Source organism: Festucalex cinctus, chromosome 1, assembly GCF_051991245.1.
Source record: "Festucalex cinctus isolate MCC-2025b chromosome 1, RoL_Fcin_1.0, whole genome shotgun sequence".
NCBI lineage: Eukaryota > Metazoa > Chordata > Actinopteri > Syngnathiformes > Syngnathidae > Festucalex > Festucalex cinctus.
Genome location: NC_135411.1, coordinates 62,582,115 through 62,599,861, shown reverse-complemented (window position 1 = coordinate 62,599,861; position 17,747 = coordinate 62,582,115). Strand labels below are relative to the sequence as shown.

At 40.9% G+C, this 17,747-nt stretch overlaps 3 protein-coding genes across 5 annotated transcripts in view; all 3 read left to right on the top strand.

Moving 5' to 3' along the window:
* LOC144003904 (myosin-9-like) overlaps nt 1-5,494 on the top strand; it is a 39,963-nt gene extending 34,469 nt beyond the window's left edge. For both annotated transcript variants that reach the window (XM_077500597.1, XM_077500589.1), the window contains 8 exons: nt 951-1,112; nt 1,230-1,358; nt 1,470-1,558; nt 1,653-1,776; nt 1,922-2,130; nt 2,215-2,323; nt 2,580-2,752; nt 3,976-5,494. In XM_077500597.1, coding sequence (XP_077356723.1) covers nt 951-1,112; nt 1,230-1,358; nt 1,470-1,558; nt 1,653-1,776; nt 1,922-2,130; nt 2,215-2,323; nt 2,580-2,752; nt 3,976-4,084 — 1,104 coding nt within the window. In that variant the 3' untranslated portion in view covers nt 4,085-5,494. The remainder of the gene's footprint in view (nt 1-950; nt 1,113-1,229; nt 1,359-1,469; nt 1,559-1,652; nt 1,777-1,921; nt 2,131-2,214; nt 2,324-2,579; nt 2,753-3,975) is intronic.
* Nucleotides 5,495-6,733: 1,239 nt separating this feature from the next.
* LOC144003894 (mitochondrial glycine transporter A-like) lies at nt 6,734-11,656 on the top strand. Of its 2 annotated transcripts, none has more exons than XM_077500575.1 (8): nt 6,734-6,955; nt 7,463-7,555; nt 8,767-8,891; nt 9,051-9,135; nt 9,220-9,399; nt 9,997-10,165; nt 10,368-10,528; nt 11,279-11,656. In XM_077500575.1, the coding sequence occupies exons 2-8, from the start codon at nt 7,541-7,543 to the stop codon at nt 11,399-11,401; spliced, it is 858 nt and encodes a 285-aa protein (XP_077356701.1). In that variant the 5' UTR covers nt 6,734-6,955; nt 7,463-7,540; the 3' UTR covers nt 11,402-11,656. The 2 variants fall into 2 exon arrangements, with proteins under 2 accessions (XP_077356701.1, XP_077356693.1); XM_077500567.1 differs by having other exon boundaries at nt 6,735-6,955; nt 7,459-7,555.
* A 2,610-nt stretch (nt 11,657-14,266) lies between these two features.
* rpsa (ribosomal protein SA) lies at nt 14,267-16,854 on the top strand. The gene is made up of 8 exons (XM_077500554.1): nt 14,267-14,372; nt 14,765-14,936; nt 15,418-15,536; nt 15,806-16,051; nt 16,128-16,256; nt 16,326-16,485; nt 16,568-16,606; nt 16,723-16,854. Exons 2-8 carry the CDS (start codon nt 14,804-14,806, stop codon nt 16,815-16,817), a joined length of 921 nt encoding a protein of 306 aa, XP_077356680.1. The 5' UTR covers nt 14,267-14,372; nt 14,765-14,803; the 3' UTR covers nt 16,818-16,854.
* Nucleotides 16,855-17,747: the final 893 nt, after the last annotated feature.

Below are 17,747 nucleotides of genomic sequence, written 5' to 3'. Positions count from 1 at the left end.
TATTTGTTTTCAACAGTGTATTTTTATTTTTTTTGTCTGAATGGTTTTAACATTTCCTATCATACTTTTATTTTTTTCATATAAACTGTTAAAGCCGTGCCTTTTTTTTAAATGTTATTATACAGGGGTCTGATAAGAAACAGTATAAATGTTTGATATTTAGTACTGCATAATTAAGGAATAAAAGTATTAACTATTTAATCACGTGTTGTGCAAGAATATGAAATACCGGTATATCGGGCATTTTTACAGATGAATGGACGCAATTCTGTAATCGCAGAATTACTCAGTTACCTTGTTAAATTTAAACAGTGAGAGGCGCTAGATGCATTTTTATCTGGTAAAGACGTTCGCGCTAACGACCCATGGCGAGACGGAAGACGGAATTTTCATCTGTTGCCTTGATTGGTCATAACAAACGTGCAAAGATGCCGTATTATCCAATCAACTTGAAGTATTGTACAGCAAGTCCTGCATTTCCTGAACGGGTCTGCCTCGTGAAGTACCAGACTGATAATGTGATGAACTCCCTCGAGTGAATCACAATTATCAATCTGGCTGGCGATGTTAATGGTGTGAATGTGCATAGTATCATCAAGAGTCCGATGTCACGAAAATCGCTATACGTATAAAGAACTTTATTTATTGTATTAACGAAGCTATGACAGGTTTTCCATGTTTAGTAAAGACAGATTGTTGAATCCTGAATGAATGTTTTTTTCCAACTAGTATACTATGCCCCATATTTCCTGAATCCATACATGACATCTATGTAGGTAAACCTGAAGGAGTTATGCATTTTAATACTGTTGTGATCAGTATATTTTCTTTCTATACCGTCTGCTCTTATAAAGTTCCATGGTAAAATTTGAAAGATTAAATATAGTGAATTTAAATTTGAAACTTAAACCTATGAATGACCAATTGACAATTACATGTACTTGCTTCAGGTCCGTGAAATGGAAATGGAGCTGGAGGATGAGCGGAAGCAACGTTCCGCTGCTGTGGGTGCACGCAAGAAACTGGAGCTGGACCTGAAGGAGCTGGAAGCGGGCATCGACATGGCCAACAAGAACCGCGAGGAAGCGCTCAAACAGCTGAAGAAACTCCAAGTGAGTCAACATTAGTGTGCCTTCAAATGCCCTTGGATCATCTGGTCAGCTTGGTGTTGAACCACAAAGTTTGCTTTCTTTGTTTTTACTAAGTTTTGAATGTTCTTTGTTCCTTAGGCCCAAATGAAAGAACTTATCAGGGAACTGGATGACACTCGTTTATCCAGAGAGGATATACTTGCTCAGAGTAAGGAGACTGAGAAGAAGTTGAAGAGCATGGAAGCAGATATGCTCCAGATGCAGGAGGTCATTATTCACACATTCTCACCATTTTAACTCATTTTGTGAATTGTATGTATACAATATGAGCCACATTTGAATTGGAACTTGAATACAATCTCAACGTCTGTGTTTTAGGAGCTGGCTGCTGCAGAGCGTGCGAAGAGACAGGCTCAGCAGGAGAGAGACGAGCTGCAAGATGAGATCAATAACCAGGCCTCCAAGACGTAAGACCTCTCTCAAATCGCGTTCATCTCCTCATCTTTACACTTTTTGCTCTTCTCCTTTTCCTTCAACCTTTGCACTGCTTATTAATCAAAGTGCTCAAGCCGCAGAGGAGAGGAGACGTCTGGAGGCTCGTATCGCTCAGTTGGAGGAAGAGGTGGAGGAGGAGCAGTGCAATACTGAGCTGATCAATGACAGGATGAAGAAAGCAATGCTTCAGGTCTGCAATGTTTAGTCCACCTCTGTATAAAACAACTTGGAGTCCGGCTTGGAACATGTTTATGAATCCAACCTTTGTGGTGACCAATGTTGGTGATAGTTGCATTCCTTTTTTTTTTATTTTTTTTTTTAATATAATTTCTTAGACTGAGCAGATGACTGTAGAGTTGGCTGCGGAGCGCAGCTCCTCTCAGCGTGTGGAAGGGGCTCGTTCCCAGATGGAGCGTCAGAACAAGGAGCTGAAACTCAAACTGCAGGAGCTGGAGGGAACAGTGAAGTCCAAATACAAGGCTAATATGACAGCCTTGGAGGCCAAGATCGCTCAGCTGGAAGAGCAGCTCGACTTTGAGACCAGGTGAAAGCATCGGCAGCGGGAGAGACATCGTGGAACTCCACTTCTCAAGTCTGAACACTGTTCTTGTCTCACCCGTTCACTCAGGGAGCGGCAAAGTGCCTCCAAGCTTGTGAGACGCACAGAGAAGAAACTCAAAGAGGTTGTTCTCCAGGTGGAGGATGAGAGACGCAACACAGAGCAATACAAAGACCAGGTGTGTGTGTTTCTGTGTTTCTCCCCGGGCCCCACCCACTCACCTGCTTGTGGCTTCCACCACGCACGTACTTTTTCATTGCATTCACTGAAGATGAAACTGGTTGCTTCTGTGGGACAATTGAAAACAAATGTGCTTGTCAACAAATTGCCTTTCTCTCCAATAGCTTACAGTATATTTGAGTAATGGACAGCCTTATATCAAGAATTAAATAGCACTATATATCAAATTTTGTGCGTGTTCATTTGTCTTCTAGGCGGACAAATTGAACTCTCGCATGAAGCAGCTGAAACGTCAGCTGGAGGAGGCTGAGGAAGAGGCTCAGAGGGCTAACGCAAACCGAAGAAAACTGCAGAGGGAGCTGGAGGATGCCACTGAATCAGCAGAGACAATGAACCGTGAGGTGTCCAGCCTCAAGAGCAAGTTGAGGTGAGTCGAGAAACTGAGAGATAATCAGTTAGTTCCCCTTGAATACGTTCACATTTTCGGTGCTTTGTAGCACTACTTCAGATCACTACATGAGCTAAAATTTGCGGACTGTTTTCTCATCCGTAATTTCAAAAATATAGTTTCATTTAAAGTAGAAAAAGACGTGACAAAATCACCCTATAAGCATTTTTGAGAGTACAAGTACAAATAATGGTTGCATTGGTAACAACACGTTGGATTAACATTGTGAAAATTTGATATTTTCTTTGGCCAAATGAGACCGGTGCCTACCCCCTGTAATGCCGGCCTGGCCATTGGCACCTCGTGTTGGAAAAATGACGGAAGTACACACTGCAACAAAGAGGCACCGATGGCAATTAAGTACCTTAAGCGCATACATGAGAACTACTCTCCCTCCAATCCATCAGTGGCAGTAGTCACTATTTCTCAGTTAGGAAAAGGCAACCGGAAAGCTATTATTGGAGGTGGGATATAAAAATGCAAACAATGCATAGTCGTGATGTATTCCCATCTGAAACACACCCTCAGGCTTTTTACAGAGTATTGTGTACTATAAAAGTAAACCCTACCTGTTATATCCAGTTGTGTGATATATCATAGTGATGAATTAATCTTTTGTTTACGTCGAAAGGGTGATAATGTGCAAAACGAATGATATTGAAATCAAAGTCTGTGTATAGTAAAAGCTTTACCGTTTATCCACATTTGTGAAGTCATATTCTTGCCCCATGTGTCGATTCGTTAACAGCCATTCAGTGATCAAATGTCATGACGGGCCAACGCCAATTCGACATGTTGAATTTGCCGAAAATAAACCCCAGACTCTACCAAACAGGATCCCCACATTATGACGGTGATTTATACATTTATTAAGCTATACACACACCTGGATGCTTTCCAACTTTTGAAGTCAGACTGGTGTATTAAGTCGTCTTCCTTCTGAAGCTGGCAATGATGAGCTGTCAGTAAAGGTGGTCGCTAACTTTTTATTGTTTAATTGAAGCAGTCTCACAGTACACAAAAGCCAAGGATATATAGTAGTGTTTAATACATAAAACTAATTAAAGGGAAGCTCAGGGCTTTTTGACAAAGTTCCTTTTCTGAAGTTAAGATTGTCTTCATAGTCAGGTATTTGATATTTTGGTTATGGGTATAAAGTGTAAATTGTTGTATTTACTTGTTGCCTTTTTGCTCCATTATAGACGTGGCGACCTCCCCTTCACCATGCGTCGTATCGTGACCCGTACTGGCGTGGAAAGTGATGATGAGGCTGAGCCCAAGAGCGAGACCCCTGAGCCCAAACCTGAATAAACCACTACATCGGCACTTCATTTATCAACACGCAATTATTAGACAACCGTAAATACACATGAGCATACTGTCAGTTTTACGTACTGATCAGTGGCAAACACAAACCACATGCAGAGACCAAGTCATTTCCTGTGACTGGCTGATCATTTTAACCGTGACAATCTATGCATTACATATAGTTAAGACAGTACACTCGGACAATCACCATGCAAACCCATTTTGGGCTCCCCCCTTTTTGACCAATAGCTCATTCTCTGGGAAAAGTGAATAAAGAACATATTTTTATAAGGAGACAGTCAAACTATAAAAGGCCTGGTGTAGGATCTATTTTTCTAATTGAAGAATGAGTAAATGGAAAGTATACGTAAATGAAGACTGATTACTGGAAGGGGACCAAAGTAATATCTCAATCTATAGATTTGTATTTTATGCTGAAGTTTCTACGATGGAAGTACTACGTTTATGGCTCTTGCTTGCCCTTTTGCCTTAAAATGAAGGTTTATATGCTCAAATGTATCGCATCAACTTAACTATTAGCTTGTGACTATGCTTTTGAGTTTAATCATTTGATATACACATTTCTAATCACGTTTCATAATTTGAGACTTATTGGCCCGATGACATGTAGTGAAGGCATCTGATTGTGATTGTGACTGTGCTAAAATTATGTAATTTTGCACTGGGGTATTGAAACGCCTAGCCGATCCATTAGCAACCACTGCATTTTGTTTTTCTTTGAAACAAAATCAAAGATTTTTTTAAATGTTGACGATATCATGCACATCCTTGAGTAATAAATGCAAAAAAACATGCACATTGAGACCTTAATTGCAGCTGAATTGAGCTGGGCAGTGTTGTTGGCATTACTTTTTTTTTTTTTTTTTTCTTCTTCCCTTGGATGTTTATTGATCTTTTGTGTCGTTATTATCGTCTACATTCTTGTTCAGGGTAAAGTTCAATTGAAGTTGTGGGTTGTAGTTTATTCCTAAAGGCACACACTGTATTCTCAGGGCACAGCGTATTGAGGGCATAGTGGGTTTGTCACAATGGTTGAACAAGTCATCGTACTGGGATCTAAGGACATATTTGATCACTGTTGCCTGTGTACACTTTACTCAAAATGGCGTTCAGCATATACATTAATACTTGTCCCACACAAATTCTGTTTTTGCAGATTTAAAGCCACACGCTGTGCTCAAGGGTGGCTTTGGCTCACTCACACTGCTGGGAAGTGAGAGGAATGTGTTGTACTAAAGAAATCACTGCTCAGATGAAATTACTTGTACACACTTAAAAACAAATCCAAATGAAAAAAAAAATGCATCTCATTTTATGTAATGTTTATCTGCACCTCGAATTGAAGCAATTGTGACGTATTTGGTATTACAAATAAAGAGGCTTTCTAAATGATCATGTTGTACGTTGACTGTATTTCACACCACTTTGGAGCTCTCGCCCTAATCAGACAGATTTTTGGCGCAATGATACCTGACTACAAAATGTATCTGCAATTTTCAGTCAAGTATTTTTTTTTTAATACCCTTTGTAACTTCTAGCCAAGTTGATTTGATTGTACCTGTTTTATTTGAGATGCAATTTGGATATTAGGGGGGGTTGGGAACGAAAATGGCATTTTAGTACATACTACAGACTTTGACGGAAATAAAACTTAAACTTTTTTTTTTTTTTTTTTTTTTTTTAAAACACTGTTGTGACCTCAGTCTAAACATAACATTCTGATTAATATTACATTTGTGGAATATGACTTATGCAGCAAAATGCAGTTCTTATCCATCTCAGGGGGCGGCCATTTTGCCAGTTGCTGTCGACTGAAGATGGCATCAGTTACTCAGGCAATGACCAAACATAGCTCACCTGTTTTCTGAAGCTGAGCTGTGATTGGATGTTACCTGAGACCTGCGCAACTATGATGTCATTTTCACTCGACAGCAAGTGGCAAAATGGCCGTCTGCTGATAGTGGGTAAGAAAAAAAATAAAATGCAGCTACAGAGGTCAATGGCCTACAGAAATACTATTTTATGCATTCCATGACTCAATGTTTTCAAGTCTGGCGGGGGTGGGATGGTTTGCAAGACCACCTGGCTGCAGACCTCCACTGTGAAGTCGTTTCGGTGAGGGCTCCACTGTCAGGCAACGATATATTCGTGCTGTCAAGCAGGACACCTCCACTGTGAGGACGAGGAACCAAAAAAAACCCAAACACATTTAACGCCCAGTCCGACAGGTGGCGGTAACGCACCTGGATAAAAGGGAAATTAAAAGAATTTAATTACCGTGACCCACGACCCTTGTGAGGAATAAGCGGTCAAGAAAATGGATGGATGGATAATTACCGTGACAATTGTTTGAAAACGGAAGAATTAATATTAATCAAAAAGAGTCATATTTATTGTGATACTTGCAATCTAAAATAATCTAAGTGAATTCGAGTTGCCTAGTTTTAAGAGTAACTTCTTATTAGAGGTCACTTGAAAATGTATTCATTTTCCGGACTGTTTGTCCTCAATAAGGTCGCGAAATGTGAAAACATGAAACATTGTCCAAACACGAGTTGGACAAAGGGATTGATGGATTTAAAAAAAAAAAAAATGTGAATGGGCATGGCTCTCGTGCCATCCAATCGGGACAACCATAGAGAGACCTGCCCTCAGAAGGAACACCTGCTAGTAACACCTCGGAGAACTTTTACTTTTTGAAGGCAGTGTTTATCAAATAAGCATCGAGCTCCTGAGTGCCAATGTCGGCCTTTAAGTTTCGTTATTACGGGTACCAAGTTCGGTCTTAAGTTTCATTATTGTTGGTGAAACAATTTAGTCCGAAGACAGAAAGAGAAACCAAGCGGCGATAAGGTATGTCATTTTAACATAACGGTGTGTGTTCAAATGTATGCAATTTCAGGATCATATGGACCAGTTTATGTTTTACTAAATTACGCAGTTTAATATGTGTGGAGTGTTTTACTCTTTTTTCCAAGTGGACTATTTAGGCTATTGCGAAGACAGAGTAAAACATGAATAAATATATTAACTTTTGGTCATTTAGTTTGTGATGTAAAGCTAGTACACACCTGGGTCACGTGAAGCCAGATCCTAATTAGTGACCTTTGGTTTGGTAATGAGTAGCTGTGTGTCAAGTCAGCTGACCTCCACCCCCCCCCCCCCAACACCCCCCCCCCCCCCCCCAAAAAAAAAAAAAAAAACATTGCTAGTCTTGTGGTTCGTGTGTGTAGTTTTTACGCAGCTTGGTACAAACAGAGCCTGATCATGCGCGATATCATTTCCACTTATTGTGCTGGTTGACTGGATTGACTCCGAACAGCGAGTTCTGTCACATATCGATTTGTACTTGTCAGAAAGAAGAGCGTCTGCAGCGTGAAGGTACGAAAAAAAAAGGACCAGAATCTTCAGTCAACTCGTTCAAGTCCCGACAGAGCTATGGAACTGTCGTTGGTAAGTTTTAAGTTGAATGTTAACAAGCGTCTTTTGTTGTGCCTTGTCAACAATTTATATCAAGTTGAAATGTTCTGTGGTTTAAACTTTTTTATTTATTTATTTATTTTATCCAGAACAGTACATTTGTTCAATTGTGCTTAAATTTGAACTAAAGCACATTTGTATTTAATATTTTAGTATTGGTTTTCAACAATTTATTTAGGTAAACATTTTTATTTAACTTTTTATTAAGTTATTTTTTTAATGTAGCTTCACTTCACAAATACCTCCACCAAATTGAAAAAGCATACAATTTAATCATTGAAACATTTATGTAAATTAACAGATTATAAATAATAATAATAAAGATGTATTATTCGTGATGCATTTTTTCTGTTTAGTATTAAATCTAGTGGTGTCATCAAATATTTTTAGAATTGTTTATTCTGTCGTTTATTCTATCGATTATTCAATCGACTAATAAAATTCATTTTAATTTTGAATTAAACTGTATTATTACAAAAGCATTTTCCCCCCATTACTGTTTATTAACCGGTGATTGTTATTTTGTACTTCATATTTGTATAGTGATTAAATAAAAAGGTAAAAGTAAAAACAGGTGTTTGCAAATGTCTTATTTTGATTCAACGCATGAGATAATCAGTCAATGAAAGACGACACAAATCAGTGAACAATTACTGTTGATATGCTGAAATCAGCGAGTGGTTAGTACGTCCGCCTCCCAGTTCTGAGGACTCCGGTTCGAGTCCAGGCTCCAGCCTTCCTGGGTGGAGTTTGCATGTTCTCCCCGTGCCTGCGTGGGTCTTCTCTGGGTACTCCGGTCTCCTCCCGTATTCCAAAGACATGCATGGCAGGTTAATTGGGCACTCTGAATTCCCTAGGTGTGTTTGTGAGTGTGGATGGTTGTTCTTCTCTGTGTGCCCTGCGATTGGCTCGCAACCAGTTCAGGGTGTACCTACTGCCCGAAGCCAGCTGGGATAGGCTCCAGCATCCCCGTGACCCTTGTGAGGAGTAAGCGGTTAGGAAAATGGATGGGCAGTGGCGATATCAACATTATTTTCATTCAAGATACTTTTTTGGTAACTTTTGTAGTGAGGATAAGTTGTACAAGCAATGGATAGATGGGTGGGTGGATGTATGGATGAAACACAAACCTGCCTCATCTGTGAGTGCATCAAAACACCATCACTTGTCCTCTACCTCTTTAGGCTCACCCAGCTGTCAAAGCCTTCATGTGTGGCGCTCTGAGTGGAACCTGTTCCACGCTGCTTTTCCAGCCTCTCGACCTGGTCAAGACACGTCTGCAAACGTTGCAGAACAGCGTGCAGCCCGGGTAAGGGCCAACAAGTGCACACAGGAAATTGTCTTAAAATGCTCAATTGACTGGATGAAATGTAATTTTGACTTGAAGTAACCTTTGTTTGGCAACCAAAATAGGTCCACGTTATAGTGCATTATTTTTTAACCGCTTATCTGAATTTTATTCTTTCAGTTCTAGCCGTGTAGGGATGTTGAGAGTGATCCTGAATGTAGTGCGGACAGAGAGGCTGCTGGGACTGTGGAAAGGAGTTTCACCGGTTAGAATGGCAATACTCATCATGGCACATGTGAATTCTTAAATGCCAACCACTCAACTCTCTCCTGTTTTTGTGTTCGGCCAGTCGTTCATGAGGACCATTCCAGGGGTGGGGCTCTACTTCAGCACTTACTGCTCATTAAAGCAGCACTTCTTCCAGGAGAAGAACCCGGGGGCCTTGGGGGCTGTGCTGCTGGGAGGCGGGGCCAGGACGGTGGCTGGGGTCCTCATGCTCCCTGTGACGGTCATCAAGACTCGATATGAAGTAAGAAAGCACAGGAGTGCAAGAGCAGTGTCAAAATGGCAGTAATCAATCCGATATTTATGGTTGACCACTACCTGCCTCTCTATGTTCGTTATATACTGTACAACACTGCATATTACATTTAACATACCGTTTTACACAAGGTTAAAGAATCGTTGAACAAGAATGTTTTGTTATTGTTATATAATTCATTGATTGTTCCATACTTGACCTATTGCATTGAAGTGTAGGGGTGTGCCTACACCGAACCCACTTTTACAGAAACGTGCTGTTTGTGTTGTTTAGATGTGGACACAGAGACCACACTAATCCAATTTTTATCCAACTAAAAACTTTTAAATTCAATGAATTGATGGAGTTTAATAACCACCTTAAAATAATGTAAAAAGCCCATCATGAAATTTTTACCAATTAACATTTTATGCCTCTGACAGTTTGAAACAAAAATGAGTATAAATTTGAGCTCTTTTATTGGATGTTATACAATATCATTTTGTTGTGGTTGTGTGTACTCATTAATCGTTTGTGATCTTGGCAGCACAAAATGGTACATCATTCTTCAACTTTCGAAGTTTGACTTTTGCGGTTTTGCCTCAGTGTGGCAGGTACCGTTATGAGAGTGTCTCCGGGGCTTTGCGCAGTGTGTGTCGGACTGAAGGTCCTGCAGCACTCTACTCGGGCCTGATGGCCACCCTGCTCCGAGACGTGCCTTTCTCTGGAATCTACGTTATGTTCTACAGCCAGATGAAGGCCAATTTGCCAAACGGTATGTAAAGAACAAAGAAGGACAAATTGCTTCAGGGTGATGCAGCCAACAATATTTCTGTTTTTAATTGAAAACTATAAAGTTAAAATAATGCATCTGTACTACCTTCGAGGAACTTTCCGCAGTGTTTTTCTTTTGTCTTACAAACAAATGTGTGGGTGCTCATTTCGTTGACTTTATCTACTGCGTATCTTCATTGAAGAGATCAGCGTGTCTGCTTACGCTCCCCTGGCGAACTTCAGCTGTGGGATCCTGGCAGGGGTGTCGGCCTCGCTCGTCACTCAGCCTGCCGATGTGGTCAAAACGCTCGTGCAAGTGAACCCTTGTTTGAGCACGATTGACGCTGTCAGATACATCTATGTGGTAAGTGCTGTGTATCACTTGCTTGAAAACTTTGTCTCTTTTATGTCAATTGATATGTCACTATGATGGAGTTAGACATGTTATCAAAATATCCAATATGAATATGTGAACATTCACTCAGGCATCGAGCCACATTAAGATTGAGAGCATCCAACTAAATAAAATATAATAAAACACAAGTATATTGAACCCCCACATTTGATTTGTTTTTTAAATATCTTAGACACTACCCCCCTAACCTCGTTATTTGTGAAAAATGCATGCTCAGTATATCATCAGTTTTTGTAAAAGATTTGAATGGGTTAGAAACAATTTTTCCCCCTATTGCCCTTGAATCGCAGAGGTCCAATGCATAACTATTTACTCTACAACTACCTAATAATGACAGCAATTTGAAGGACACATACAAAATATTCCGAAAATAGAATACTCTATACATGACCAAAATGTCTCGTTAAAAAAAAAAAAACTCTATCTATCTATCTATCTATCTATCTATCTATCTATCTAATTATTGTTATTTAGTATCATTTAACCAGTTATTACACACACATTGTAGTATAGTTAACAGATCAGGGTTTGTGACAAGCCAAAATCATGCACATTCAATGGAAAAAAAAAAAAAAGGTATTAGGAAATCACCTTCAGTACAGTACAGTATTTCCCTTTGTATTTAATGAATTTGTATATTGTGACTTTGATTGAGATACACATGAATGACACCTTGTTATATTTTATGTTGTCAACAAGGAACATGGACTGGAGGGCTTCTTAAGAGGGGCGTTGCCACGCTGTCTTAGGAGGACGATGATGGCCGCCATGGCGTGGACCGTCTATGAACAGATGATGTCATATCTTGGACTGAAATCGTGAAAAGGAATGTCAAGGCAAAGTTGGTAGATGACAAAGCAGAGATGAGCTCAAGTGATAAAAAGTGAAGAGGACAAGTGCACCGACAGTACCTGTGCAGTTGATTTCACTTCTTCTGTAGCACTAACTAACTAACTAACTAATATGTTGTTGTTTTTTTTTTTATTCTTTTACTGCAACAATATAGCCCTTTATCACAATAATACCTTAAAATGAATGTTCCTTGTATGTATTTAAAAATCTACCCAAGTATTTATATTTCCATCCATCTATCCATCCATTTTCTTGACCGCTTATTTCTCACAAGGGTCGCGGGGGGTGCTGACGCCTATCTCAGCTGGCTCTGGGCAGTAGGCAGGGGACACCCTGAACTGATTGGCAGCCAATCGCAGGGCACACAGAGACGAACAACCATACATACGCACAAGCACACCTAGGGACAATTTGGAGCGCCCAATTAACCTGCCATGCGTGTCTTTGGAACGTGGGAGGAGACCGCAGTACCCGGAGAAGACCCACACGGGTACAGGGAGAACATGCAAACTCCACCCAGGAAGGCCGGAGCCTGGACTCGAACCGGAGTCCTCTGAACTGGGAGGCGGACATGCTAACCACTAGTGATGTGCTTCTCGGGTCGAATCCCTGAAGCGTGTGCCGAGTAATGCAGATGAGTGGTTCATGAACGGCGTGTCAAACGCGTGTGTTGATGACGTACGTGGTGACGTTTGAAGCCCCACGAAGCAGGTGTACCACGTGACTGATTCAGGAAATGATTCGCAAGGTTTGAGTGTAGTTCGAAATAAAAGCGGCAAAGAAACGCTAGGATTCCCCTTCACTTTTTGTGTCGGGTCCCTTCTTGCGCTACTTTTTTTGCTTTTGGCATTCGATTTGACGAGCTTCTTTTTGCGATGGAACCAGCAAGAAAGAGATTTTCCCTTGTTTAGGAGCACTTTGAGCAGATCTCACCTCAGAAGGTAATGCACTGTAATTACGGTACTATTTTAACAGATTCCAATAATAAAATAAAATAAAATGTGACAACACATAAAATTCACATTTTTCTGTTCACAGTTGAAAGTCCCCTTCAGTACTGGGAATCACAGAAATATACGCGTCCAATTCTATACAAACTTATTATCTCATATCGATGCACCCCTGCTTCATCAGTACCATGTGAAAGAGTTTTTTTTCCAAAGCAGGTGAAATTCTCTGCAAAAAAAAGAAACCGCCTGAGTCCAAAAACTTCGGAAAAAAATAGTTTTTAAATAAAAATGAATAAGCACTTTATTTTACCTCCTTATTTCACATTTTCACTTGTTGCATAAGCACAAACATAGACAAAGTAACACAGAACAATTCATGTTAAAACACTCTTCACATATATATTCTTTTGTATTGAGAGCATGATTTACACCCCACCATTTTATTGCATGCACCAAGCATGTTATACATTTTTCTGTCTACATGATGGCGTAGTCGAGGAAATGAATCATCTTGAAGCCCCTACGTGTGTGTGAAGCATTTCACTGCAGGGCTTCACTGCTTTACGGGGCTTCATTTTGCCATCACTACTAACCACTCACCCAGTATTTATATTTTTATAAAACAAGTCTTCTTTAAAGACCGTGATGTGTGCTTCTTACCCGGCTCTTAAATGCTGTAAATGATTAAACTGAAGGTGTCTACTTAACATCAAGATTTGAAACCGGACCGCAGGTATGCCACGGCACAAATATGGCTGTTATGTCATAGGGCGCGTTGAATTCTGGACCTGAGATCACTGTTATATGATAGAGTCTGTCTTAATCTTGGCCTACAAAGCAAATGTGCATAGATAAAACACAAAGTAGTCTGGTAAAGGTTATTGGTTAAGAGAACTCTTTATTTTCACGACATTTAGCCTTGTCAGCTCTCATTCATTGGTCACTCAGTCTGTTAGTGGTTTTAATAAAAACCTAAATATTAAACAAAATTGCTCTCGTGGAAAAATCTAAAACATGAACTTTGCTTTACACCTGTGGGCAAACTATCCACAACAATTTGACACAAGAACATTTCTAAACTAAATGAATCATCTATCACCCTCATCTGATTTGAAGCATCAGCACTGAATTTACCTTCATCTGTGTTCTCCAGCCTATTTTTAAATGAATGTTTGCTAGGAGGGCGGCACGGTAGTCGAGTGGTTAGCACGTCCGCTTCCCAGTTCTGAGGTCTCCGGTTCGAGTACAGGCTCGGACCTTCCTGGGTGGAGTTTGCATGTTCTCCCCGTGCCCGCGTGGGTCTTCTCCGGGTACTCCGGTCTCCTCCCACATTCCAAAGACATGCATGGCAGGTTAATTGGGCGCTCCGAATTGTCCCTAGGTGTGCGTGTGAGTGTGGATGGTTGTTTGTCTCTGTGTGCCCTGCGATTGGTTGGCAACCAGTCCAGGGTGTCCCCCGCCTACTGCCCAGAGCCAGCTGAGATAGGCGCCAGCAGCCCCCGCGACCCTTGTGAGGAATAAGCGGTCAAGAAAATGGATGGATGGATGGATGTTTGCTAGGAAGATTCCCTCCTATTTAGGCCACTGACACGTTTCAGTGGATTCATTTCTCAACACTATACTGTGGAGGACACTTTGTACACTATGGTCATGTTGACTGGAACTCTTTATCTCTGGCAAATAAATACAGTTGTCACACGGGTCAGACTTTGACTGAGAAGTCAGCGTCTCAACATTTTCTTAATATGGTCTTTCCATCTTGTCTTAATATGGGACACTGTACCACCCCTTGGACCAGTGGGCCAAGCTAAATCGTCACGACATTTAACAACACTGCCACCTTTCGATAAAACGACAGAAATACAACAAGGCCTGTTGAGCGCAACCAACCAATCACAAGCTGGGAAGACTACTATAAATACAACGTCATTTCCTGACAGCGGCCTCTTTTGCCATCGTGTTGTTAGTCTTCCATACGGCGTTGTTTCGTGGTGAGTTTCTCGACCGCCTTTTTACAATATTTAAAGCTCAAATTTGTCCAACGATTTAAGCAAACGCCTTATTACCACGTTACCCATCCAGAGCGACGTTAAAAACGAGACATGTCGCTTTTACGTCGTCTTGAAGCGCCTTAACTAGCAATGCTAACGTTTGAAGCTAACTAGCTTGTGACACGCGCTCATTCCATGCTGCCGCTCTACTATGCAGGCTACTGTAGTGAATGATATAATGTGTATGTTGCAACGATACACGAAAAACACATTTTAGCTACCATTTGTAGTTGGTGACAGCGTATATAAATAATGTGCCGTGTGAAATACCAAATGCCACATTCCGAAATAATCAATGGCTTTTAATTATGCTTTTTCCTTTTATTCCACAGCTCTCCCAACTCACTCGTAACTCGGGGAAAGCGGTCACGATGTCCGGAAGTCTGGATGTCCTTCAAATGAAGGAGGAGGATGTGCTGAAGTTCCTGGCTGCAGGAACCCATCTTGGAGGTACCAACTTGGACTTCCAGATGGAGCAGTATGTCTACAAGAGAAAAAGTGATGGTATGTGTAGATGCACATTAGTTAGGAAGAAAATATTATTCAGAATTATTTTGCTAACAATTGAAATCACAATTATTCACACAATCATATGTACAAAACATATAAAAAATATAAAGACAAGTTATTCAAAACACTAATTATGTATATTCCTCTTGGACCAAACAAAATTTATGAAATTACTTTTTTGTTTTTTTTAAAGATGCAAATGTCTATATTCAATTATGGTTTCCTTGTATAAACAAATACCATGCATTGGAGTTTAGTTGCAGTACACTTATAAATTACCATAGAACTGTTGCAACATTTTAAATAAACAATTTCAATTATTTTCTTTACGATTACGTATTTTTCTAATCGTGGATTGGAATAATTGTAGTAGAATTTCACATAATTGCACGGCCCAAATATTGGTGACTAATTTTATCATTTTCTGATGTTTTTATTTTTTAATGTGTCTTAAGCTTCTCTCCTATATTTTAAGGTGTGTACATCATTAATCTGAGAAAGACCTGGGAGAAGCTCCTGCTGGCTGCAAGGGCCATTGTTGCCATTGAAAACCCAGCCGATGTTTGTGTCATCTCCTCCAGGAACACTGGACAGGTACATTTCAGTTTTAGAATCCTATTTGCTTCTACTGCTGTTGATATAGAACCAATATTGAAATGTGTAAATTGCACATTATTAAAGCCGGGCACCGTTGTCGGTGTTCAGGTGTCGGAAGTGTGCAAGAGTAATCATGGACAGGTTTTTATCTTAATACCATTGAGGACTGATGTCCCGTGATTGTGGTTTGATAGACCTGAGCCACAATATAACCAAAAATAAAGTGACTCAAACGCTCGAATTGACAACTTTTGTTTCCTCTTCAGAGAGCAGTGTTGAAATTCGCCTCTGCCACCGGTTCCACCACCTTCCATGGTCGTTTCACCCCGGGTACATTCACCAATCAGATCCAGGCAGCTTTCAGGGAGCCCCGCCTCCTGATTGTGACAGATCCCCGTGCTGATCACCAGCCACTGACCGAGGCCTCCTATGTGAACATCCCCTCCATTGCTCTGTGCAACACTGACTCGCCACTTCGATATGTGGACATTTCCATCCCCTGTAACAACAAGGTGAGCCGCAGAATGAAAAGACTTGACAGCTTGATTCTATGGAGAAGATTGGGAAAAACAATCTATTTGTTTTCAGGGTCACCACTCTGTGGGTCTGATGTGGTGGATGTTGGCCCGGGAGGTTCTCCGAATGAGAGGCACAATTTCCAGAGAGCACCCCTGGGAAGTCATGCCTGATCTGTACTTCTACAGAGATCCTGAAGAGGTAAATATGAGTGCATCTTCACAGCAAAACACCAAATGAATGTACTAATGGCGGTGCTTTAAAATGCAGATTGAGAAGGAGGAGCAGGCGGCTGCTGAGAAGGCTGTTGGAAAGGAGGAGTTCCAGGGTGAATGGACGGCGCCTGCAGCAGAGTTTGCCCAGCCTGAAGTTGCTGACTGGTCTGAGGGTGTCGCAGTGCCATCTGTGCCCATTCAACAGTTTCCAGCAGGTAGCTTTGCTTCACTTTCACCCATTTCAGTGCTGCTCCAATCCAGGTATTAAGGTATTATTATTATTTTTTTTTTTCAAAGGGGCTCCAGCAGCTGTAAAGCCCACTGAAGTCTTTTCAGGTGAGAATTGTCATTTTAAATTTTACATTTTTTTTAAACAATTTCCTGGGTTCTAATTTTTTTTTTTAATTTTTTTATTTTTTATTTTTTATTTTTTTTGGTGTGTCGTCTTGCAGAGGATTGGAGCAATCAGCCCGCTACTGAGGACTGGTCCACTGCCCCCACTGCCCAGGCCTCTGACTGGGGTGGTGCCACTTCTGATTGGGCTTAAAAAATGACCATAACAGGAAATAAAGTGTACCACACCATTTTTCTGAGTTGTTGTGTTTTTGTTGTTTTTTTTTTTACTTTTGTGTGACAAAGCCCCATGCTGTGAAAAATGTTGCAAAATCAGTGAAATGGAATGCTCTTAAAGAATCCAGTTGAAAGTTAAGATATTGCTGGTGTCTGGCAGAAACCTAAGTCGCAATTTGACAATTTTCATATATACTTTTGGTCAGTGTACACGTGTGGGTGTCATTTTTACAAATGATTAACCAAGAGGGATGTAACGCTGACGGCAATATTGTGATATTAAAAATGCCGAAATGAGAGTCCGCCAAGTCGTCAAAGTCCGCCACGCCAAGTCGTCAAAGTCCGCCACGCCAAGTCGTCAAAGTCCGCCACGCCAAGTCGTCAAAGTCCGCCACGCCAAGTCCCCCCCCCCCCCCCCCCCCCCCCACCCCACACACACACACACACACACACACACACACACACACACACACACTTGTGACTTTGTATCACCAGCCTCCCCCACAATATCGTGACATCGTATCGTGATTTTTGGATATTGTTACATCCCTATTGACCAATCTATTGTGTTGAAAATGGCTTGTTCTCTTTAATTGATGGTTGGGGGGGATGCTGTTTTGGGGGGTCCCCTGAAAAGTGATATTTGTTTAGGGTTTTGGCCTGATGCCAGTGATATAAAATGGGTTGGTAAATGTACAGTGGATACGGCAGCACTACCACAAGGGCAAGCTCATGGGACCCAATGATGAGTATTATTGGTGCTGGTGCTGTACTCATACGTGTGAAGGGATGCCACGTGTCATTCCTTCAGCTGCCACTAACAATGTAATATGTGGAGGGGCGCTATAAGACAAATTACGGAGCTATTGGTATCAAATTTACGTTTAAAATAGCATTGCTACATTAT